Source organism: Megascapheus bottae, chromosome 18 (assembly GCF_031878675.1).
Source record: "Megascapheus bottae isolate mThoBot1 chromosome 18, mThoBot2.hap1, whole genome shotgun sequence".
NCBI lineage: Eukaryota > Metazoa > Chordata > Mammalia > Rodentia > Geomyidae > Megascapheus > Megascapheus bottae.
Window position 1 is genome coordinate 44792693 of NC_143526.1, and position 24710 is coordinate 44817402.

Genomic DNA, 24710 nt, shown 5'->3' on the forward strand with positions numbered 1-24710 from the left:
ATTTGAGAAGCTTCCTCAAGGATTTTTTTTCTTATTACAAAGATGAGGCCGGGCTGCAGACAGTGGTGTATCATTATCCTTAGCTCCACAATGTGCGTGTGTGTGTGTGTGTGTGCGTGTGCGCGCGCGTGTGTGTGTGCGTGCGTGCATGTGTGTGTGTGTAATTGGTGTGAAGAAAAGCACTGCTGAACAGAATAAAATAATGATTCTTTTGTGGCGTGACTGGGTATGCGTTCATACAAGTTTGTGGTTGTTTATAAAAGGTAGATGTGTACATAAAATGCTTACAGAGATGGATAATATCATTTTAAAGTTGTAAATAATAAAACATCATCTTGAGCAAAACTGATTTTACAATCACCCAAGAATGCAGTACATTTCAACACTATGCAATGGCTAGAAATTGATTTTTTTTTAAATCCAATTAAGCCTCAAGGTTGGTTATCCATTTAAAAGGTCGGATGAGTTAAACAATGACAGTACCTTTGGTTTGTGCTAATAATTCGATTTACGCAGAACTCCAGCCCTTGCATCAGGCCTTGCAGAAACAACATTTTTGTGCCCACATAACCATAAGCCATCTCAGCCCCCAGCCCAAAGGGGACTCAGCTATACCAGAAAAGCAGAGAACCTAACTTGGTGAGTCCTCCCCTGGCCGCTGGCCCTGGAGCCCCTCCACCCCAGATGGTTGGCCTCCTCCCGAGAGAGAGAGGGGGAGAGGGAGAGAGCGAGCGAGCGCTGGTCTCAGCAGCTGGCTACCCTTCCCTTCTTCCATCACCCCAAGATCATTATGAAATGCAGTGTCACCTCTAGTAAGAGGAAACACACACCACTGGTGTTCCTGGGCCGCCATGTTTAGAATGGAACCAACGGATCTTGTCTTTAAAATACTTCATGGTTCGTATTTGTGTAACATCCCTGGTGTGGGAAGAAAATGACGTCTTTATGGTTCTCACCGACCATGTTTTAAGTACCACTGAATTCGTGATGGTGTTTGTGTGTGAGAACCCATCACTCTAGTCAGGATGTTATTTACAAATGACTGAGAACAGAGAACTGGTCTTATTTCCAGTCTAGTATCTGAAGCTTCCTTATAAGTAAGGCAGATACATTTTGCTATTTTCTTTTTTTTTCTTTTGGTTGGTTGTGGGGCTTGAACTCAGAGCCTGGGTGTTGTCCCCGAGCCTCTTTGTATTCAAAGCTACCGCTCTACCACTTGAGCCACAGTGCCACTTCCAGCTTTTGTGTGGCGTTTCATGGGGATTTTTCTGTCCAGGCTGGCTTTGAACCACTCTCCTCAGCTCTTAGCCTCCCAAGCGATTACGGATGTGAGTGGCCATTTTGCTACTTTGTCCCTGTCTGTGATCCAGGTCAGCCCTAAATGAGGTACAAAAATGCAGCAAGGACAAAAAAATATTGTTTCCTTCTCATTGCCCTGAAGGTGGGGGTGGGGGAGACAAAAAAAAAATCACTTCTGCTAGTTGACCCACCCCTTCCCCTGCTTCCACTGCTCACCTGCCAGAATCCTCAGCAATAGATTTGTGATTCTTTTGAAAAGGTCTGCATCAAGACACCACAGACAGATGTGTAATCAACCCCAGGGTGTTTATGGAGAGAATGTGACGCAGGTTGAAGACTGAGTCATTTTCAATGCACTACAGAAGCACACTGGCTTGCAGAGTTTTGCCAGTGGCGTCTTCCCTAAAGAAAAGAGCTCTTGATCAAAATCAAAATTCACCACTCATTTTGTTTTTCTGTCCACCTCCTTGTCTATAGGTTGAGTTGGTTTAAAAGAATGTGGACTCACATTTGGTCTGTTAATTACTTCTCTTTTCCTTCCTGCGGTCCACCCCCAGAATCCCCAGGCTCCAGGGCTTCAATATGCCCTTGAAAACTTGTGCAGCTACAAGAACAATTGTGCTGGTGTTGAGAAGTAAATAGGGATTTAGATCCCGAGACGTGAGGGTTATTGCCACCTCGCACTGTGCCCTCCCTGGGGGGTAATTCAGGCTGTCGGAATCACAAGGGATGCTGACAGTTCAGTCCTCATCTTATCGTGAAGTCCTAAAACCCCCTGTCCACAGGAACCTGTCTGTTGTTAATAAATGGTTCTGCTGGTACATTTTTATTAACACATTCTCTCTCACCCTGCTAAGAGCAGAGTGAAAACATAGGCTTGCAGATGAGATTACTGCGTGCCCTTTTCAAGCTCCAAGAATGTACGTGTGTGAGAGATAGCTTTTGTGTAAGGCCCATGAATATGTGTCGTCTCCTTTTTCTCAAAATGAGACAGCAAAGAGAAGCTAGGAGCTGATACAAATGGCTGCCAGACAGTGGAGTGATCTATGAGTAGAGACAGGACACCAGGGACTGGAATGAGGAGAAAGGCGTGGGGAGCATTCCTTTTTACAGTTTTAATTGGAATTATACAAATGTTTTATGCATTAAAAAAAGAAGAAAGAAGAAGAAAATAGCTGGGAGCACGGGAGCATGCTCAGGGGTAGATCCCCTGTCTAGCAAGTGCGAAGCTCTGAGTTCAATCCCCATTACCCTGAAGCAGTAACACCCGAGCAGAGCAGGCAGAGTAGAAGAGCCCAGCAGCTCCTTCCTTCCAGCCCTCCCCTCCCCCCATACACACATAGCCCAGGCTCCTGGAGAAATGGCTGACTAGATTTGAGCCAAGGAAGGAACAAGTGAGCCAAGGAATCATTTTATTTCACAAAGAAGTCAAGTCCTCAAAAGCTGTCAACACAGTAAGAGCCTAGCAGGATGGGGCTGGGGGTTCCACCCTGAGGCAGGCGGCTGAAGACACCCAGCAGCTACATGGCCCTGGGCTTGGTTTAATGCCCTGCCACTGCCATCTTGAAATCACTCTGGGCGAGAGCTGCTCCGCCTCTTGCCTAAGGAAGGGCCGGTAAGGCAGAGGAATAGGAGAGCTAGACACCAGAGCTGGACTCGGGCCCCACCCGTCAGTGCCACCAACAACACGGGGGAAAGGTGGTTAGGAACTGTGATGTCCTAACAGTGTAAGCCCTGGACTCAGTTGCCCATCTGGAAGAGGGAAGGCAGAAGGCAGGCACCGCTGGGGGGCCGGGGACCCTGGGTCAGAAATAGCAAGTTAGAAAAACATTTGATTTGCACAGCTCCTTCTGAGGAGGGAGGGGGAGAGAGAGAGAGAGAGAGAGAGAGAGAGAGAGAGAGAGAGAGAGAGAGAGAGAGAGAGAGAGAGCAGTGAAGCACAGCAGAACAGAGCCCCCACTGCATCTACCAGGAAAATTGATTCCTAATGTCGGAATTGGGGCTATGGAGGGAAAGCCATGTTCGTTCTCTCAGTTCTAAAGCTAGAAATGCACTCTGGCCTCGAGGAGATCTAGCCATAGCTGTCCTTGGCTGAGATGGGAGACAGGTAGAGACCGTGAACCTCCTGCGGTACCCAAAAACCATTTCACCCAGATAAAGATCACAGGGAAAACAGTTGGCAGACCCAGAGTGGGAGGGCTTCTGTGTGACACAGCAATGATATAGGTGACAAAAACGGGGATTATCCGGACTCAAGGGGGCCTGACAGGCACGCAGTGCTCCATTCTTGCTTAGAGCCTGGATTTAGAGAGAAAAGAGGCATGACGGACATGTTGGGACAGCATGCACTGTTGAATGTATGAAATGAGAGCCTTGGGGCTTGCTGGGTGTGCCTGGGTTGTGGCTGTGCATGGCGTGTCATTGCTCCTAAGAGATGCACACAGGCAATTAGGGACACGTACATGCAACTGAGCTAAAATGATGGAGGAGAAAACTAGACATAGCACGCATATGTGTGTGTGTAGAAATTGTGTGTGTGTATCTTCACATATATGGATACAGTATCTCTCTCTGAATCTTTGTGGCAGTCTAGTTGAAGACATCATTTTCAGCTTTTCTGTAAGGGAATGGCTGCTTTGGGAAGCTTTCTGGAGCCATGTGCTTTTCAAGGCTGTGGGTTTCTTTTCCTTCAGAGAACATTCAGTGCAGTACGAGGTCACCTGTCCAGTGCCACCAGCTACAAAATGTAATAGAGGCACTTCCAGGGGTGGGAGCTCTGAACGGGCCGAAGGAGGCTCACATGCCTGCCCACAGCCCAGGGGGGCTATATGGGTCAGGGACTTTGTGGAACAGTGTGAGGGAGGCAGGTGATCAGGAGAGAGCCTTGCTCCCTCTGTGCCCATTGCACTGTGGATTCTGGGCCCTTCTGAGCCTTTATCTCACCTCAGTCTCCCCCCATGTTTCCAGTCACCCACAAGGTTGGGTGCAGACTCTTAGGCTCCATGTGTCCTAGGTGCCCTGGTGTCTGGCCACATGAGTGTCCAGTGGTGCCCACCTGGACCATGTCCTTTGCCACTTCGGAGCTCACAGTGGTCAATTGCTTAGGCAGAGCTCAGACTGCCTGGCTGCTTCCTCTCATCCCTCAAAACTCAAATGCTGGGCATGAAGACTCATACCTGTAATTCCAGGGACTCTGGAAGTAAAGAATGGGAGGATGGTGGTTCAAAACCAGACTAAGGAAGACAAAAGTAGGAGCCTATCGCAAAGAACAGGCTGGGGGCTGAGCCTGGAACTGAGGCTCAATTGGTAGGGAGGGGACTATTCTAGTAAAAGGCCTGAGGTCAGTCCCCACGAGCGCGCCACTCCCCAAACCAAGTCAAACATCTCATCCCAATCTATGGGCCCTTCACTAACTCAGCTTTCTTCTGATGACCAGGTTTCTGGATTTTATTTTTAGGTTCCCCCCCACATACACTGGAGTACGCACTCCACCTATTATTGAATTTCCAAAGCCTGATGGCGCCCAGCGCTATTCAGAACTCATGTTCAACAAATGAATGAATGAACAGCAGAGAAACATAAAGCTTGCTTTCTCATATAAGGTATGCTGAAATCAAGGAACTGGCTGAGCCTAAGCAGGCCTTGAGAGACTCTGGTATTTAGTTTAAAGTATAAAGGTACATTTCAGACACGTAGCACCATCTTACACAGACAGGATTGCAGAAAGGAGCCTCTGAGTGTGAATGGTCTCCAAAACGCTTCCTAATAAGTCCTGGGAACTTTATTCTGACTTCTTCCAGGACTTTCAAAGTCTTTTCCTCAACTTTGAAGTCTGCACACCCAGTTTGAGTGTGGACTTGGTCTCAAGTCATCAAAAACATACGTTGCTTCTTGGGTTGCATTAAAGATCTGGTCATTTATTTTAAACTTTCACTTGAAAAAGAAGAAAATAGAGGTGAATGTTTCATTGGCAGTGAAATATATACTAAGCTGGGGATTCCTACCTTCATAAAAATTTATCTAAACAAAGTACTGCCTGTCTTATTTATGTTAAAGTCTGTAAAGTCTGCAAGGAAAGGGGAAAGTGCTTTCTTGGAATCTATGCGTATCTGTCACAAGCTGTATCTTGAGGAGATTGGCAGGCATTTGAAGTGGAATGATTCCTTGGTGTTCTGTTTGGTTTGGATTTCTTTGAGTCAGGGGTGGCTTAAAACCAGAATCGGGACTGTTTGCTTCTTTCAAATATTCACCATTTTCTTCTTGCTCTCTTGTGTGGTGTTCAATAAATCATCTTGTTCATCCTCTTTTGGGAATGTTGAGGTTCTTAAATATTGGAGACTTGCAAAGGAAAAACTTCCCCCGTGTTACCTCTACTGGTAGTTTCTCTCCAACTTCCCATTCCCGAGCCTGCCAGGTTTCCCTTTCTGAAATGCTGCGTGTGTGTGTGTGTGTGTGTGTGTGTGTGTGTGTGTGTGTGTGTGCGCGCGCGCGCGCCCGGAGTGAACCCCACTTCCCTGCTCACCGCCACCCCAGCTTCCCTCCCCAGAGGCCTGCTCGCTCTGCGAGAGTCTCCCACGGCTTGCTGGGGACCGCCCTACCCTGCCCTGGAGAAGGGCTGTGCCACCCTGGCGCCCGAGGGTGGCCCCTCCGCTGTCTCAGCCCCTCCCTCGCGCGTCCGCAGTGTATTTGCCAACAGAGAGAAGAGTGAGAGATCTTCAAGCTGCTCTTGGTACCCTTTACAAATGTGTGAAAACATTCAGATGCTGTCAGATCTTTTGAGAAAAATAAGACCCAATTAGCGTTGAGTCTTGGGGGGTGGGGGTTTCTAAGGAATTCCTGGTCCTCGCTGCACAGCCCTGGGCTGGGCCCTGAGGCCGAGCGCGAGGCCCAGCGAGGCCCGGCCGGCCTGCAGTGAGCTGCCCCTTGCCTGCGGGCGCGCGGCTGGACCGGGTCCCAGCCGCTGGGTGGGGAGCGGGGGTGGGAGGCCCGGCTGTGGGGTCGGCCTTGCTGTGCTTTGTTTTAAGATGGATCGCGAAGACCCCGCAAGAGGCGCGGCCCCTGGCACCAGGTGGAGGTAGGTGGCAGGCGAGGCCTTGAGCCAAGGGCACGTGGCCCGGCGCGGATCTGCACGGAGGCCGGGTCATCCGCCATGCCCCGGCGCCCGTGGGCGCCCCTCCCCGCCAAGCGGCCCGACAACCCGGCCCTGCGTGGCCGGCGGAAGTCCAGGAGCCAGCGAGGGCCGGGCCCGGGCCGGCCGTGGCCCTGCAGCCACGCGGAGGCCGCGATGGGATCGCGAGGCCCCGCGGACGGAGCCCGCCCGGCGTCCGGCGAGGTTCGCGGGGCCTGGGCTGCGGGCCCGGCCGCCCCGCCCCGCGCCGCTCCGGAAGGCGCCGCGGGCCACGCGCCCCGCCGCCGCCGGCGCCCCCTCGCGCCCCGGGCGGGCCCTGCAGCCCGCGCGGCCGGGGCGGCGGGGGAGGCGCGGCGGGGCGGGCGGGCGGCCGGGCCGGGGCGGCGCCGAGGCGGGCCGCGGCGGGGCGCGGGACGGCCGGGCCGGGCCGGGGGGTGCGCGGGGAAGATGGCGAACGTGGGGCTGCAGTTCCAGGCGAGCGCGGGGGACGCGGACCCGCAGAGCCGGCCCCTGCTGCTGCTCGGGCGCCTGCACCACCTGCACCGCGTGCCCTGGAGCCACGTCCGCGGGAAGCTGCAGCCCCGGGTCACCGAGGAGGTGAGCGCAGCCCGGCCGGCCGGGCGCAGGCCCCGCCTCGTCCCGCCCGGAGGCCCGGGCGCACCCGGGGCCGGCCATTGTCTCGGCCGGGCACCGCCCGCCCGCCCAGGCCGCGCCACCTGCGCCCGGCCGGGCTCCCGGCGCCGGGGAGGCCCAGGCCGAGGCCGCGCCGCCGCCGCGTCTCGTGGCCCTGACCCCCGACCCCGCTTCCGTGGGAACCGGCCGAGGCCCCCGGCCGGCGCTTCCGGTGTTTGAAGCCGAGGGTTCCCCGAGGGCTTGCCAGCCCGCGCGCCCTGCCCCGCCGCGGTGGAAGGGCGCCAGCCAGACACGCGGCCCGAGCCGGGCCGAGCCGGGGGAGCAGGGGCACCCCCACGCTGCAGGCCGTCTGAAGCCGCCCTCTCCTGTCTTCCTTCCCATCCAGCTCTGGCAAGCCGCCCTGGCCACCCTGAACCCCAACCCCACCGACAGCTGCCCCCTCTACCTGAACTGTGCCACCGTGGCCGCCCTGCCGCCCAGGGTGAGCCGGCACAACAGCCCCTCGGCTGCCCACTTCATCACCAGGCTGGTGCGGACCTGCCTGCCGCCTGGGACCCATCGGTGCATCCTGGTGAGTGCAGAGGGGGCCTGGGGTGCCATGAGCACCCAGCCCTCCGTGGACTGCAATCCCTGCCCTGCAGCAGGGCAGCCGTGCAGCAGGGCAGCCGTGCAGCAGGGCAGCTGTGCAGCGCTTCACCCCCAGAGAAGTTCTAGGAGGCAAATCGGAGGTTCCAGCTTAGATTTCCTGACGCATGGCTGGAGGCTGGGCCCTGGGCCAGCTCGCCTGTCTGTCTCTCGTGCAGTGGACAGCGCTGCTGTTGTCTGTAGCTTCAGGTCACCCTGATGCCCCGAGCAGCACCTCCGCGTTTGTTCCCTGGTGGTATTGATCCCTTGCTGAAATGCAGCTGTCAGGCACTGCCTGACAGCAGCCTCTGTGGCCTCCATTTCTGTGGCCTCAGCCCTGCCTGGCCTTTCTCCCTCTGCAGATGGTCTGCGAGCAGCCTGACGTCTTCGCCTCGGCCTGTGCCCTGGCCCGGGCCTTCCCACTGTTCACGCACCGCTCAGGGGCTTCTCGCCGCACGGAGAAGAGGACAGTCACCGTGGAGTTCTTCTTAGTGGGTCAAGACAACGGGCCTGTGGAAGTGTCCACGTTGCAAGTGGGTATCTAGAGTGGCAGACCATGTGTGTCCTTGAGACCTCCCCCCCCTGCCCTAGCGAGAGGCTTCTTAGGTTTCTAGGAGTCCCAAGGGGTCTTGGGTTTGGGAATCCCCAACACCCAAGAAGCCAGTGGGCCCCCCTCCAACAGGGTGGCCTTGCCTTTCCAGTACTGTTCTCTTTAGTGTTTATTGAGCACCTAGCCAGGGCCGCTTTGTATGTCACCCTTTTGCAAAGCACTTCTACTTCAATCTAGACCAGAAATGTGTCCTAGCTTCGCAGCGCGTTGGGCCTGACCCTGATTCCCTTCCCAGGGACCCAGTCTGGATCCACCCTTTCCCTCCCACTTCCGCCTTCAGCCCCAGGTTGGCCCCTGCTCAGCAGCTTGGTCTGTTCTTCACCCAATTAGGAAGCGGGAATTCGCTTCCATCTGTGCCATCTTGGATCAGCTCTCTTTTTCTCTTTATTGCCAAACTTTGTCACCAACATTGTCTAATTGCTTTGCTTAGTTAATTCCCTTTCCCCGCCCACTCACCAAACTCCCTTCTGCCATTTCTGATGGTCTGTGTGCCTGCCTGCCTTCTGGCCTAGCGCGGGTCTTCCCTTCTCTCCCTGACACTCATCTACAGGCCAGCCCCGGGCCAGCCTACTGCCCCTGCCCCACACCGCAGCCCCGTGCATATCTTCCCAGGATCCTCTCTGGCCTCCCTCTCCCCACTCGGAGTGGGTGTAGAAACCTTGGGAGTTCTTCCTGAGCTTCAGGCCCATCTCCCACAGGTCCCAGGCTAGAGCTCAGAGCCACACTCTCAGTCCACGGTCTCTGCTCCCTCCTCCTGCCCACTCCTAGCCCTTGTCTGCCTTTCTAGTTCTGCTTAGCCACAATGGACTTTACTGGCTCTCTCTTATCTTCCCCCTCCCCACCCAGGGTCCTAGAACTCTGAGTCCTGTGGCTTCCTGTTCTACCCCTTTAATGGATTGGCTTGTGGTCATCCCATGCAGGCCTCGGTCCCTCGGGTGTCTTGGACGCTGCATCTAGCCGGAGACCTGTACATTGTAGGTTCTCACGTAAACATGGATAAGAGGGGTGCATGGCCTTCCCTCGGTGTGGAAAGGAAAGCCTGTGCTCCTGTTCTCACTGCAAAGCATCAAGCTCCTGGGCTCTGCTGGGTCCGGCCTGCCTCTCCGGGGGCCTAGCCACTGACAGGTGGCACATGTCATATCCCAGCTGTCAGGCTCCAGGTCCCTACCTCGCAGGTCTCAGGGTTTAATTACCTGCGACAGACAGTGGCTCTCACAGTCATCAGACAGCGGGGGTGGAGGGGCTGCCCTCCTGACATGCCGGCCTCTGTGAGGCTGCCCTGCGCCCCCTCGGGCCCCTCGCCGCTTCCTCTTAATATCCGTTCCTGCCCACCTGTGCCAAGGCACTGACGCAGCTAGCTGTCTGCGGACTCGGAGGCCCTGGGTGGGTGGTGGGGACCGATAGGGGGCAAGAGCTTGGGGTCAGCTGACAGCGAAGGCCTGAGGGAAGAGAAGGGGGGGTGGGGACCTTGGGCGGGGCTGGCACTGGCATGGTGGCCTCTCCCAGCTACCTTCCCTAGCACTGCGGGTGACACTGCCTGGAGCTGGGCAGCTCCAGGTTCTTAGGTTCTGGCCTCACGCCGAGCTCCCTGTGGTGATGCCAGGCCTATGAGTCCCTCCTCGGCCAGGCCCAAGGCAGGCTGCCGACTGAGGCGCCCCGATGGTCAGAGCCCAGTGCCCTCCTGGGACCGGTGACACTGGGGCAGGAGGAGGAGCACTCCGGAACACCCAGGGGTGATGTGCAGAGCACCCGCGAGCTTCTGCCTCCCTCTTGCCCTCTTTTTTGTTTGTTTTCTATTCCTAGGGCTTGAAGTCTGGGCCTGGGCACTGTCCTTGAGCCTCTCTCTGCCCAGGGCTGGTGCTCTACTCTGAGCCACAGTGTCGCTTCCGGCTTTTTCTGAGTAGTTTATTGGAAATAAGAGTCTCATGGACTTTCGTGCCTAGGCTGGCTTTGAACCATGATCCTCAGATCTCGGCCTCCTGAATAGCTAGGACTATATATGTGAGCCATTGGTACCTGACCCTCCGGCCCTCTTGAGACCATGAGTGGCCCCAAAGTCTCGCTAGGAACTTGAGGGCTTCTACTCTCCTTGGGTCCCTGGAGAAATGAGTATGGAAGGGATTCCCTCTTCCCCCAGCCCAGTCTCAGGGATCGGCTGATGGCCTTTTGGTCTCTCTAGTGCTTAACCAGCGCCACAGAGGGTGTGCGGCTTGCAGCTCGCATCGTGGACACACCCTGCAACGAGATGAACACAGACGACTTTCTGGAGGTGGGTGGCCTGTTGTGCAAGGGGAGGACTGCGCCCCGAGCAAAGGCCGGAGGAGCCTGGGGCCGAACGCACGCTCACAAAGCTCTGGAACTCCCGGGCTGCTTCAGGCTCAGCCTTCCCCCCCATTCCAAGTGGCTGGCGGCCTCAGCAAGGGGAATCGGGGAGGTTGGGCCTCACAGAGGCCTGCAGCAAGACTGTAGCCAGGAGCCTCTCCCGTGGGCTTAATCACAGGAGGCCGGGATTCTCTCCTGCCATTCAGGCATTGGCTCACCGCTGGCCCCGGGCCCGGCTTCGCCTTGAGTCAGGCCTTCCCCATATGTCTCCTGTTCTTGTTTTTTCCACGAACATGTCCAGGAGATTAGCAAAGTGGGAAAAGAGCTGGGAATTGCCCCCACAGTCATCCGGGATGAGGAACTGAAGACAAGAGGATTTGGAGGTGAGTGGTGCTGGAGCCGGCAGGGCTAGGCCACAGGGGGGTGAGCAGGGCTCCTGGGTGGCAAAGGGATGGGGGACACGGGGCAGGGTCTCTGACTTCATGCCCCTTTGGGATCTGGAGTAGTTAGCCCAGGTTCTGGGTTCTAGGAAACAACCTGTCCCTTGGGGAGGAAAGGACAGCCATTCTAGAAACCACCAGATCCAATTCACCCTGCCCCCTGCCCACCCCACTTCACATAGGTCACTTAGGCTGGGGAAGGTTTCTCAGAGGAGGTAACATTTGCAGTGGGTGCTGCAGGATGAATAGGAGTTTGTTAGGAGGCCATTCTTTCTGTCACAGTTGCTATCATTGCTCAGCTCAGTGATGAGAGCATCTTGGGGCCTCGCCTTTGTCCTCAAGCAGGCCCTGCTTTTCTCGACAGGCAGAGAGCGAGTGGGCTGGCTAGAGATGGGTGTGTGTGCACTGGGTCCCCGCAACCTGGGGAGTCCAGACGTCCTTTCACTCCGCAGCTGCCTCTGTTCCCTCGGGGTTTTCTGGCCCAGCAGCACTTTACCAGTGTCAGAGGCTGGACCTGGTTCCCATCCCCCACCCCATGATGGCCAGGGGCCTGAGGGGCCTGGCGCCCAGGCCGGGCAGCTCGGCCCTCCAGCACCTGAGCCTCACACCCCCTGTCCACGCAGGAATCTTCGGGGTGGGCAAAGCAGCGCTCCGGCCCCCGGCCCTGGCCGTCCTCAGCCACACGCCTGCCGGAGCCACGCAGACCATTGCCTGGGTGGGCAAGGGCATCGTGTACGACACCGGGGGTCTCAGCCTCAAAGGGAAGGTGAGGTGCGCCCTGGGGGGGTCGGGGCAGGAGGTGTGGAGGGCTCTGAGTCGGGCAGTTGAGGGAGACAGCCTGCCGGGCCTGTTCTCAATCCAAAAGGCGCCCAGTTCAGGCTGGAAGCCCCGGCCCGCACTTCCAGCCCCAACCAGGGACCGAAAAGACTGGATAGGACCCAGAGAGAAGCGCAGACACGGTGGGCACCACAGAGAGCAGAGCCCAGGGAGACAGGGCTCAAAACCTGGGTGGTGCCTATGTCTCCCCACCTTCCAGAGACCGAGGGAGGGAATTCCTGGGCCTCCGGAGGCCCCCGCCTGGAGGACAGGGTCTGAGACCCACCTGACCCCGGCTGCTGGCTCAAGTCCTTCCCTCTCGCCTGTGCCCAGTGGCTGTGGCTGCCATGCCTGGTCCTGGATGACCTCAGGAAGCCTGGGGAAGGAGCAGACTGGGAAGTGAGCTGCGCCAGGTGCCAGGGACGAGGACGAGGCATTGGAATAAAGGGGAGGAGTGGAATTCTCCTCAGAGGTGGGACTTCCGTCTTCTGTAACCTCAGGAGATCTGGCCACTTCTCAGCCCCCCTCCCACCACTGCCCTTTGCCTCCCCATCTTCAAGTCCCAGCATGGCTGGCTGTGGATCGAGGCGCACGTGTGCACTCTGAGAGCACAAGTGCACTTGAATCACAGGAGCGGGTCATCATTTTTTTAAAAAATTCTCTGCTAAACAACAAAATTATCTTCAGGACTAATCAGGAAGTGAAATTAATAATGCAAGTTTAAAAGTAACCCTACCAACAGCAAATATTCTTTTATTGAATTCCATAGATATTATCATTCTGGGGGGGAGGGGAAATCGAAAAGAAAATAAATGTTCCAGCAATACTAAAGAAAGTAGCAATATATTAATGCTGCAAATATCATGACTCTATTTTTAAACAGAAAACAAGGTTAAGCCTTCAGCTTGGTCTGTATGATAGAGCAACTGCGGAGAGCTTCAGATGGGACTGCGAAAGCTGGGTTCCTGCAAGACAGGAGCCAGGGCTGCTGTCTGTCCCTCCCCACAGGCGGCCTAAGAATTCAACTGTGAAGGGTTCCTTTCTTCCCTCCCTCCCTTCCTCCCTCCCTCTCTTCTCCTTCCTTCCTTCTCTCCTTTCTTTCTTCCTTCCTTTTGAATCCAGGGCCTCACACGTGTCAGAACCTCTCCCCTACCCCTTTGCATTGCTTATTATCAAGACAGGGTCTCGCTTTATATCTGGACGAGCCCAAGCTATAGTCCTTTTCCTTCATGCTTCCCTTTGTCACGGGGGTGAAGGCATGCACCTTCGTACCGAGCCGTTGATTGGGATGGACTCTTGAGCCATCTAGATATCCTGAGCCTGCATCTTCCTCCTGGAGTGAGACAGGCCTGCAGATGTGTGAACGAGATGGTTCGTGTTACCACCCCACCCGTCTTGTCTTTAAAAATTTTTATAGCCAGCTCAAGTATCTCTCTGCTCAGAATTGTCGGGCATCCATTTGGGGTGAGCCACAGGCTCTTCCCATGGGCTTCAGCAGTGGCATTGACAGAGAGACACCTGCATAGAACGCAGCACAGCGAGCCCTCACCTGCGTGGCCACATCAAGCACAGTGATGTGGAAGTGGCCACTTTTCAAAAGGCCAGCAAAGCTCCCAGGTTCCTAGGAACACTGCTGTAGTTCGGGTGTCCAGGGCATGTGGAGAGGAGGTCCCGGCAGGTCTGTCTCCGGCTCTGCCTCCCAGAATCCCACTCTACACTCTTGGAAGTGCCAGTCCCAAAGAACTGTTCTTTATATCTGTTGCTGCTTACTCAACTGGCAGTTAACGTTCAGAAGCATCAAAGATAGTGATGATTTGTTCACGAATGATACAAATCTGTTCTCTAACTTTGAGTCTAGGAAAATAACTAGACTTTCCAAACTGAAAAGAAGTCAGAAACATGACTGTGCTTTTTTTTTTTTGCCAGTTTCCTCAGTGTATACTTAATAGAAGACAGCTGAGGTCTTGCGTCTGCCCCCACATCTGTCGGTTTTGATGTCATTTGAAGTGTGCCAAGAAAATTGGGGCCTCCCACATTTTAAAGTTGGAATGCTTTTCAGTTAACTGGACATTCATTGCTGTTGCACCAAAACTCGACAAGTGGTGTTTTTTTTCTTTTTTCTTTCTTTTCTTTTTCTTTTTTTTTTTTTTTTTTGCCAGTCCTGGGCTTGGGCTCAGGGCCTGAGCACTGTCCTTGGACTTTCTCAAGGCTAGAGCTCTACTACTTGAGCCTCAGTACCACTTCCAGTTTTTTTCTATGTATGTGGTATCGAGGAATTGAACCTGGGTCTTTATGCATGCTAAGCAAGCACTGTACCACTAGGCCATATTCCCGGCCCCGAGAAGTGGTGTTTTTAAAAGATGGTTGTGGTGTATGGGAGCATCCAGCTTGGACCTGGGCTGGGTGTTTTTTATAACCCTGTGGGCTGTGTGGAGCGTGTAAATTTGCAGAGTCATGCAGAAGTTCCAAATTTTGCTGCATTTCCTTTCGTGCAGTCAGGAACGGATTCTCCCCTCACCCCATCCCCTCCACCCCCACAAGCTCATCAGAAGAGTTGTGGGTACAAGAGCCCTCAAGTCCTCAAGTTCTGACTTTGGCCATCAGGGAAGCTGGAGATGTAGAGGTGTGCGTGGCTTGCGTGGGGTGCCTTGGTGTGGACACCGTCCCCTGCCACACAGGGCTGGGCCGAGCTCCTCCCTCCCAGCCGTGCTCACAGAGCCTGTGCGGTGACTGCCAGTGGGGACTCTGAGTGGCCTTGGCGTGGCTTTACTTCTCCAAGGAGAAAAACCCAGTGACCTTCCTCACTTTGAGGCCATGGGCTCGGTCAAGGTACTCTCCCCAGTGTCCCCAGTCACAGCTTCCATGCTCTGGGTTCAAAGGTCAACCCAGTGAGAAAGGCAGGTGACATCGTAGTGTCACCATGAAAGCCTTTTATAAAAATGGAAACACTACTTTGCACGGCGGCTCACGCCTGTCATCCTAGCTACTCAGGAGGCTAAGATCTGAGGATCAAGGTTCAAAGCCAGCCCGGGCACAAAAGGACCTGAGCTTCTCATCTCCATTTAACCTCTAGAAAATGGGAAGTGGGGCTTGGCTCAAGGGCAGGGTGGTAGCCTTGAGCTGAAGGGCTCAGGGACAGCGCCCAGGCTGAGTTCAAGCCCCTTGACCCACAAAAAAAAAAAAAGAAAAAAGAAAGAAAAGAAAATAGAAGCTCTGTACAGGGGTTGGAGAAATCTTATTGGGCCACCTGAGCTTGGAAGGCGGGACACAAACCTACATATTCTTTGCAGGCCATTTTGAAATGATTGGTCCATTTTTTCCATTTCAACAGTCCTGTGCCTTCTTGCCGGTTAGGTCAGAAAGATGGCTTCTTCTCAATAGTGCTAACTCAGTCCTTTTCATTTGGCTTCATTATAAAAGCAGCTCAATTTGTGTCGAGAAATACTTTCCACTAAAATTCAAGGCTCACGTAATACAATAAGGGTTCAAAAATCACTGTACACTTCAAGCTGAAATCCTTAGGTCTGAGGACCCGCTGTCAGTTTAATGCATGAACTTGTCGATTGCAGTCGGAAACCTATAAAGTAGATCAGGAATATCCATCCTCAGGTCGTGACCTGGAGGAGGGGCAGGAGCCAGGAAGGGGGACGGCTCATTTCTCTGTGGCAATGGCATGAAGGGTGACCAGGATGTGCTGTTACGTCCAGTGGGAGCCTGGGAACTGAGAGAGATGGGCAGGAGTTGGTGAGGGCATCACACAGCCAGGGCAGTGGCTTCACATGGTCAGGAGGGAGCCTGAGACAGGATGAGTGAGTGTGTGGTGGATGCTTGAAGCCTCAAAGGCCAGGGTACAACAGGGAGTGGGGCTCGTGCCCACACGTGCATGGAAACAGGAGTCTGAAAAGCAAGCTGATAGCACCGAGTACCTGGCTGCAGGGGGGCAGGGCTGGCCACTTGTTCCTGTGACCATCCACCACCACCAGAGGCCGGTAGCCCTGGACCCACAGCTCCGGCAGACACGGTGGCCCTGCCAGCGAGCCCCACTTCTTCCTGTGCCTCACTTCCCCCTCCACAGGGGGACAGAGGGGTCCCAGAAGTCACTTCCGAGCACAGTGACGAGAGTTCAGGGCAGGACCTGTGTGCATACCAGAGGCTGGCAGTTCTGAGTTCCCCTGGCCATATGGCTGTGCTGGAATGCAAAGGCCACCTCCATGTCTAGGCCTTACTTGTAGAGAGCACCCCCTCGACCTGTTGTGATCTTGTGAGTTCTGTGGGCACTCACGTGGCCCAGCCACGAGGGCCCAGCAAACCCAGGGGAGCAGGGGGTCCTGTGTGCTGTGTGGGTTGGGGCCGGATGAGCCACCATTGGCCAGCTCCATGTTCGTGTGACTCACTGTCTGGATGTCTTTGTGCCACTGCAGACAACCATGCCAGGGATGAAGCGTGACTGCGGGGGTGCGGCAGCCATTCTGGGGGCCTTTAGAGCTGCCATCAAGCAGGTAAGTGAGGCCTGGCGCCCGCAGCACTCCTGATGGGCTTCCCCCATGGGCCCTCCTGGCTCCTCCTGGAGTCTGCACAACTAGACTTGCACTCACTCAGCACACAGGGTCCTTCCTGGCTCCCTAACAGCTCCCTGGCTTCTGCTAAAAAAAATAGTTGTTGTTGTTAATTGAGAATTAAAAACAGAGGCGTTACAATTCCATGAGTGAGGTAAAGAGCACATAGCCTTCCGGGCAGTTGTCACCAGCAGCCCCCCACTCTTAGTTTTCCCCTTCCAACACCCACCCACAGACTATATAGTTCATTTTCAACGTGGTGTCCAGAGAGAACCACTGCTCACGTTTGTTCACCCTTTGTCTCTCCATTTCTATGCCTCTCCTTATACTCCCAAAGACAGACAGACAAACAGGACAAAAATGAAAGCAGAAACAGCAAAAAAGGAAAACAAAACACCCCAAAACTCATTTCCATTTACTGGAATTCATTTCCTTAAGTACTGTATGTGGTCAGATGCACAGAGGCATTGTGCCTTTCTGCTCCTCTCCTAAGAGTGACCTCTTTGGGTCTCACTGTGTGTGAATGCCTGGAGACCTGTATGGATCATTATGTCCTGGTATATTTTAAACCTAGATTCCAACTAGGGGAGAAAATGTGCCATTTGTCTGTCTGAGCTTGGCATACCTCATGTAAGGTAAGCCAGTGTTTGCTCTAGGTCTATCCATTTCTCTGCAAGTGACATTATTCTTTCTAATGGCTGTGTAAAATTCCATTGCATATAGGTACCACTTTTTGGATCCACTCATCTACTATGGGGCATCTGGGCTGTTTCCACAACGTGGCTATGGTGAACAGTGTGGCAATAACATGGATGTGCAGGGTCTTTATAGAACCCTGCCTTGTAATGTTGTGGGGAGGTGACCAGGAACGGTATGGCTGGGTCGTGGGGAAGGTCTATGTTTAATTTTTTTGTTTTGTCAGTTGTGGAGCTTGAACTCGGGGCCTTCAGCTCAAGACTGGTGCTCTACCACTTTGTCCCACAGTACTATTTCCGGTTTTCTGATGGTTTATTGGAGATAAGAATCTCACAGACCTTTGTGCCCCAGCTGGCTTTGAACCTTGATCCTCAGAGCTCAGTCTCCTGAGGGTGTGAGCCACCGGCACCTGTTTTATGTTTGGTTTTCTGAGAATCCTCCAGACTGCTTTCCAGTGGTTTTACTAGTTTACATTCCCACCAACAGTGGAGTAGGGTTCCTTTTTCCCCACATCCCCACCAACACTTTTTGTTGTTCACTGTCACCGTGTTGGTCGCTGTGACTGGGGGTAGTGAGATGGAATGGGAGCTGTGTGGATGTGCATTCCCTTGATGGCGAGGGATGATGGACATTTCAACGCGTGTTTCTTTGCCACTCCTACCTCCTCTTCAGAGGAGTTTCTGCTTTGCTCCTTTGCCCATTTAGTGATTGGTTTAGTAGGTTTGGGAAGGGCTAGTTTCTTGAGCCACTTATGTATTCTGGATATTATATTGGGTATAAAGTATCTAGGAATAAACCTAACCAAAGAAGTGAAAACCCTTTATCTCAAAAGCTATAAAAATTTGAAGAAGGAAATCAAAGATGACATCAGGAAACGGAAAGACCTTCCATGTTCATGGATAGGTAGAATTAATATTGAAAAAAAATGGCCATACTGACAGAAATGGTCTAAAATTAAATGCAACCCCCATCAAAATCCCAGTGAAGCTCTTTAGTGAAATAGAGAAAACGATCCAAAAAGTCATATGAAATCCCAAAAGACCTCGAACAGCCAAAGCAGTTTTAGGCACAAGAAGTAATGCTGTTGGTATCACAATCCCAGACCTCAAGCTCTGACACAGAGCTATAAGACAAAACAAAACAAAAAAACAGCTTGGAGCTGGGCACTAAAGCGTTTCTACACAGCTAAGAACATAGTTATTATACTAGAAAGACAACCAAGAGACTGGGAGACAATCATCTGACAAAGGCCTGATACCTCTTGACAGGCCCTATTCATTGCTTGCTTAGGGCTCTCAAACTGTAGTAAGAGCCACCATTGGCTCATGGCAGAGTATAACTCGGGCAGCTAGGGGCAATCCATGATGATAGAGTTGGGGATTGGAGGGGGAGACAGGAAGTGATCCCACAGTGACTTCCAGAACCCACCCAGCTTAAGCAGCACCCAGGCCTTACAGCTTCCAGCTTCTCACTTGGGATGCATCCACTCTATTGGCCAGGACCTACTAGGACTGCCTGGGCTGGTGGCTGGAAAGCTCCGGGGCTGAGCTCCACGGTCTGCATCTGGTGGCTTCTGTCAGTCCCTCTTCAGCTGTCTGTGGGTGCCAGGCCTCCCAAAGAGAGGGTTGGCCCTGTATGATCAGAGCTCCACCCATGTCTTCCTCAGGGCTTCAAAGACAACCTCCACGCTGTGTTCTGCTTGGCGGAGAACTCCGTGGGTCCCCACTCCACACGGCCTGACGACATCCACCTGCTGTACTCAGGAAAGTAAGGCTGCATGTCTCCCCTCAGGCCAGCCTCAGGGCTCGGGCAGCCTCATGCCTGCCACCTGCCCGCAGGCCCCTGGAGGGAGGGAGGTGCGGAGGGGCTGCCAGTGCCCTGGGGCTGCATCTCTGAACTGGGGTCTCCGCCGCCCAGGACTGTGGAAATCAATAACACGGATGCAGAGGGCAGGCTGGTGCTGGCAGATGGCGTGTCCTACGCCTGCAAGGACCTGGGGGCCGACATCATCCTGGACATGGCCACCCTTACCGGGGCTCAGGTGGGGGCCATGCTCGAGGGGGTGGGGCGGGGGTTCGTTCCCTTGGTTGCTCCCCAAGGGCCTGAGTCTCCCTGGCCTGGTGGGAGGCAGGTGGGGTTTAAAGCTGTTATCAGCAAACCCGGCTTCCATGGGAGGAGGCGAAGGGGCTTCTGGGAGCAGGACTGGCTCATCCTCCCCAGGCTGACGCTCACTCGCCGTCCCTATTCCTGTGCGGCCCTGCCTCTCCCTCTCTCATGTGATTCTCTCTGGCCCCCGGCTGCTGCCGTCCACCCAGAGCATTGCCACGGGGAAGTACCATGCTGCAGTACTGACCAACAGGGCCGAGTGGGAGGCGGCCTGCGTGAAGGCCGGGCGGCAGTGCGGGGACCTGGTGCACCCGCTCGTCTTCTGCCCCGAGCTGCACTTCAGCGAGTTCACCTCGGCCGTGGCTGACATGAAGAACTCGGTGGCGGTAGGCTGGGCAGGGGGTGGTGTGTGGAGCCCGCTGCCGGGACAGGTGGCACAGGAGATGCTGACGACCACGCAGGGTTGCTCGGCGCTGTCTTCCTTAGCCGCCCAGGCCCGCTGTTGGGGCGCCCTTGCCCGGTGACAGCCCTGCGGGCCTGGTCTCCTGCCAGAGGCCTCTGGGCAGACCGCGGGGAGGTGGGGCTGAGGTACAAGGACAGGGTGGGCACCTGACTGGGAGCAGGGGTGCCCACACCTGGCCTCCTGGCCTCCTCAGGACAGAGACAACAGCCCCAGCTCCTGCGCTGGCCTCTTCATCGCCTCCCACATCGGCTTTGACTGGCCCGGGGTCTGGGTCCACGTGGACATCGCCGCCCCTGTGCATGCCGTGAGTGCAGACCTCTGCCTTGCCGCATGCCCCTGCCGCCCCCCAGCCCTCCCCACCCCGTCCCCTCCCCTCCCGGGGCCTGGCTGGGCCCTCGTCCCTGCGAGCTGCCCGCTGCACTCAGCACACACGTGCTCTGTTGTGGATTGCTGTCTGGCCCAGCCTCCGGCCAGCTGTGGACCCCCTGACCTCCGGAAACAGAGTGGCTGCTGTGTGCTCAGCAGGACCTCCCACCCTGGGGAGACCCCAGATGTCCCACTGCCAGCTCTGCTTGTTGGCCCAGAGGGAGGCAGGGCGGTGATAGGAGAGCGGGGACCTGGGACCCGGGTCCTTCCACACCCTGGTGCCCCACGAGCTCAGGCCTCTGCCCTCTGTCCATAGGGCGAGCGAGCCACTGGCTTCGGGGTGGCCCTCCTTCTGGCACTGTTTGGCCGAGCCTCCGAGGACCCCCTGCTGAACCTGGTGTCCCCCCTGGGCTGTGAGGCTGACGCAGAGGGCGACCTGGGGAGGGACTCGAAGAGACGCAGACTTGTGTGAAGCAGCTTCGCCCGGTGTCGGGCTCCTTACCTCACCTTACGCAGACTCGTTCAAACCATTAAAGATTCCATCTTGAGCTGTGCTGTTCTGTGCTGTGCTTTACTAATGGGTGGCCATGCGGATGGTGGTTTTGTGCCTCTGGCACTGGGGTCTCTTCCCTGCCCTGTCCCAAGCCTCTGTGTGCTGGACACGTGTGAGTGGCTGCAGGGACCATGAGAAACGCCTCCATTCTCAGGATGAGTGAAACACGGCCACACTACACCCTGGTCTTTGCTCCAGACCCCGCCCCGGAGCCCACTGGAGGCGGGCTGGCTCTGTCTCTGGGCAGCCAATACCCGCATTCCCCCTGCCAGGGGACTGCGCCTGTGTGCGATCAGGATGTGGGGTCAGGGGCCAAAGGAGGAACTGAGTCTCCCTTGTGTGGGCACAAAGGCAGCCTCAGGGCTAGGGAGCAGCTGGGGACCAGATGCAGGCTCAAGGCCTGGCCTGAGTGCCCGGCAGCCAGGCGGCCAAGGGGGTGAGCCAAAGGCCGGCTTGGCCCCAGCGACCTGAGGGCTTCAGCTGCAGTAACGGCACCCCCAGGCCCTTCCTCCACAGCCCAGGACTGGGGGAGAGAGTGTGCAGAAGGCTTGGTCTCTGGGAGCGCGGGGGGCTGGCCCAGGTACGTAGTGCACGGGGCACTTGAGCTCTGAGGCTCTGGACCCCCTCAGGGTGCAGTGGGCCTCTGGGCAGCACTTCCTTTCCCACATCCGCAAACTGGAACTGGGGTGGAGTCGCTCCTGGTGGGGGCTGCCAGGGCCAGGTGGGTGGAGGGATTCTTCAAGGATTTGCACCCCAGGTCCCCCGTGGAGGAAGGACCCCTCCCCCCAGAAAAGCACCTCTCCCCAGGCTCTGCTGAAGGGAAGCACCCTACCCAGCACAGCTGTCCCACCCTGGCTCCCCCCAGCCCCCAGGGTGCCCTTCTTTGCCACCCTCCCCAGCCCTTCCAAGCAGTGTCTGAGCAGTGACTGTTGGGGGCTCCAGGGCTGCCCAGGAGCGCCAGCGAGGATGCTTGGCTATGCCAGCCCACGCTCCTGCCCTGTGATCCTGGCAGGCCCAGCCCCCACCCACCCAATACATGTTTTGTAATTCTCTTCCCAGAGGCTCAGTTCAGACTGTGCTCCCTGGGGAATTAGTGTTCCGCATTTTTGTTTATTTGTTTGTTCTTTAACAAAAGGTTGTTTTGGTTTGAGATTCAGCAAAAATACATGCTGCATTCAGCTTCTTCTCCATTCAGGACTCAGTAAATGAGTTGTTTTCCAGTCTGCTTCGAGTCCTTGACTCAAATGAGCCTCCAACAAGATAATGCATTTAAAAGCTTTGGAAAGGTACCAGCCCCATGCACACGTACACGTGCCCACAAGATAGACCTACAGCTCGTGGCTCCTGTCCCCAGTGGCTGGCTTAGTCAGGGGGGCTGCCCTGGGCCCCAGGGGCCCCTTCCATGCCCTTCTGCTGCGAGGTTGGTCCCCAAAGTCCAGTTGTTCTTGCTCTGATGGTCTAGGTCTCTTTCCCCCATGTCCAGCTGGGTTTGGCTGCCCCATGGGGGTTGGGTGAGAAGACAGAGGCCAGCATGGCCACTGAAGAGAATGACCAGCCTTCACCCATGTCCACCGTGTGTGTGTGTGTGTGTGTGTGTGTGTGTGTGTGTGTGTGTGTGTGTGTGTTTGTTTCTTCATTCAGCTTCTGCTGGGGTCCTGTGAGTTCTTGACATCAGTCCAGGGAGGATTCTGCAGTCAGGAAAACAAAACTAGAAACAGCTCAAAAGCCTGGTTCTCGTTCACCTCAGCACTGAGAACAAAAGGCTGCCTCCAGCAGGAACACTGTGTTCATGTCCACTGGGCAAGAAACCTGATGCGCCCTCCCCCCACCCCGGGCTTCGGAACAGCGTGGAAGCTTACCTCAGTGCCACCCCCACCGCCTCCCCCACCCTGCAGCACGCCCCTCCTCCTCGGGAGCTAGGTGAATTCCGTGCCATCCACAGCCGTGCCTGGACCTGTGAACTGATGCCCATCAGCCATCGTCCTTTCTCTGCACTGATTAGGTACCACCTGCTTGCAGCTCTATAATACCAGCTGCTTTTATGGGGCTGTCTTCTCAGCAGGGGGAGTGGAACGCAGCTGCCAGGAGAAGCCAGGGCTCTCCTGCTGGAGACAGGTGTCACACACCATGCCTGGGAGGGCTGGCGGCCACAGAGAGCCTCAGGGCTCATCCCAGAGTCCTGCTCTTTCTTGTGTCAACCATGGGACACCACTGGTAGTCACAGAAAGAACTGGCACTTCACCAGAAGTCAGCCTCGCGAGGTGAGCAGCCCGCACCTGGGTGCTGGGACTTGCTTCCTTCTACCAGGTCTCAGTTCCAGCCGCTCAGCTGTGCATGTGCCCAGGGTGAGAGGGCCTTCAAGCCCAGCTAGGCCATAATGCCACATGATCTCCGTCTTCTCCCCACTTGCTTCTGACCTTTGACCCAGCCCTAGGGAAGGCATAGGTCCCCAATCAGGTGAGTGGGCTGCAGTTATCAGAAAGGAACCCTGTGGATAGGCAGATGTGGCCAGGTCCTAGGGAGTCCTTGGGGAGCAAGAACCAGATAACTCTGAGTCAGCGCGCTGGGTCGTACCTGTGAGGTTTCTCATCTGTGAGGTTCAGGGGCCCCACAAAAGCTTCATGACATCAGGTTAGAAGGTGATATTTCAGACCTGACCCTGACAGCACCAATAACAAACAAACAAACAAAAATCTAGGCTAACTGAGCTTTATGAAAATCAAAATACTTTGTCCATCAAAAGATACTATCAGAAAAGTAAGATGAGAGAGGAAAAAAACTCAAGTCAGATATCCAATAAGGAACTGATAGCCAGAGTATCAATAAATTCTTAAAATTGCAAAACAAAAAACTGGAGAAGTAGCTCAATGCTCACAGCTTGCTTGGCATGCACAAGGACCTGCTTCCATACCTAGCATTGAGAGAGAGAGAGAGAGAGAGAGAGAGAGAGAGAGAGAGAGAGAGAGAGAGAGAGAGAGAGAGAGAGAGAGAGAGATAGATCTGGGCACAGTGGCACACACTTGTAATCCAGCTTACTCTAGAGCAAAGTGGGGAGAATTAGAGGTTCCCAGGACTACTATGGGCCATAACACAAGATCCCATCCCAGAAGCAAAGCAAATAAAACCTCTCTACAACACAAGTCAATGCAAAATGAGCTAAGGACTTGAGCAGATAATTCTCTGCAGTTGGCACACACTGCACTAAGAAGCACATGAAACCATCTGAAAAGCACAAGTCAAAACTACAATGAGGTCTTGGAGTTAGCCTAGTGGTAGAGTGCCTGCCTAGCATGCATGAAGATCCGGGTTTGATTCCTCGGTACCACATACATAGAAAAAAGCCAGAGCTGGTGCTGTGGCTCAAGTGGTAGAGTTCTAGCCTTGAGAAAGTCCAACGACAGTGCCCAGGCCCTGAGTACAAGGCCCAGGACTGGCAAAAAAAAAAAAAAACTACAATGAGCCAGGTGCTGCTAGCTGCCATCCGAGCTAATCAGGAGACTGAGCGCTGAAGGTGGTGGTTTGAAGCCAACCTGGGCAAGAAAGTCTTTGAGACTAGTATCTTCAGTAAACTACTGGGGCAACCGGGAGTGGTGGCTCACACCTGTAATCCTAGCTACTCAGGAGGCTGAGATCTTAGGATCAAGGTTCAAATCTCCAATTAACCTCTAGAAAACTGGAAGTGGGGCTTGGCTAAAGGGTAGGGTGGTAGTCTTGAGCTGAAGAGCTCAGGGACAACCCCCAGGCCAGGAGTAGGGTAGTAACCTTGAGCTGAAGAGCTCAGGGACAGTACCCAGACCAAATTCAAGCCCCATGACCCCTGCTCCCCCCACAAATCTATTTGGGGAAAAAAAGCCAGAAGTGACTCCATTCACAGAGATGACTGTGGACACGAGTAAAGGGATTAAAGCAGAACTCCAAAAATAATTCCAGGAATATACCAAGGAGTTCCTCAATTTTAAAAGAGAAGTGGACACAAAAATAGACAAAGTTTATACTTCCTTAGATGGAAAGAAGAATATCCTCAGAGCAGACATTATGGGCTCAGTGTCCATAATGCAAACTGAAATGGAAGCCGTAGGTAACAGATTGACTGAGATG

The 24710-nt window shown here is 54.8% G+C and overlaps 1 protein-coding gene across 1 annotated transcript; it reads left to right on the plus strand.

The window, feature by feature from the left end:
* Window positions 1–6832: 6832 nt before the first annotated feature.
* On the plus strand, window positions 6833–20607 carry Npepl1 (aminopeptidase like 1). The gene is made up of 12 exons (XM_090352571.1): window positions 6833–7024; window positions 7446–7631; window positions 8047–8217; window positions 10474–10563; window positions 10918–10999; window positions 11680–11822; window positions 16294–16371; window positions 18791–18891; window positions 19042–19165; window positions 19440–19616; window positions 19887–19997; window positions 20376–20607. Exons 1-12 carry the CDS (start codon window positions 6875–6877, stop codon window positions 20529–20531), a joined length of 1569 nt encoding a protein of 522 aa, XP_090208697.1. The 5' UTR covers window positions 6833–6874; the 3' UTR covers window positions 20532–20607.
* Window positions 20608–24710: the final 4103 nt, after the last annotated feature.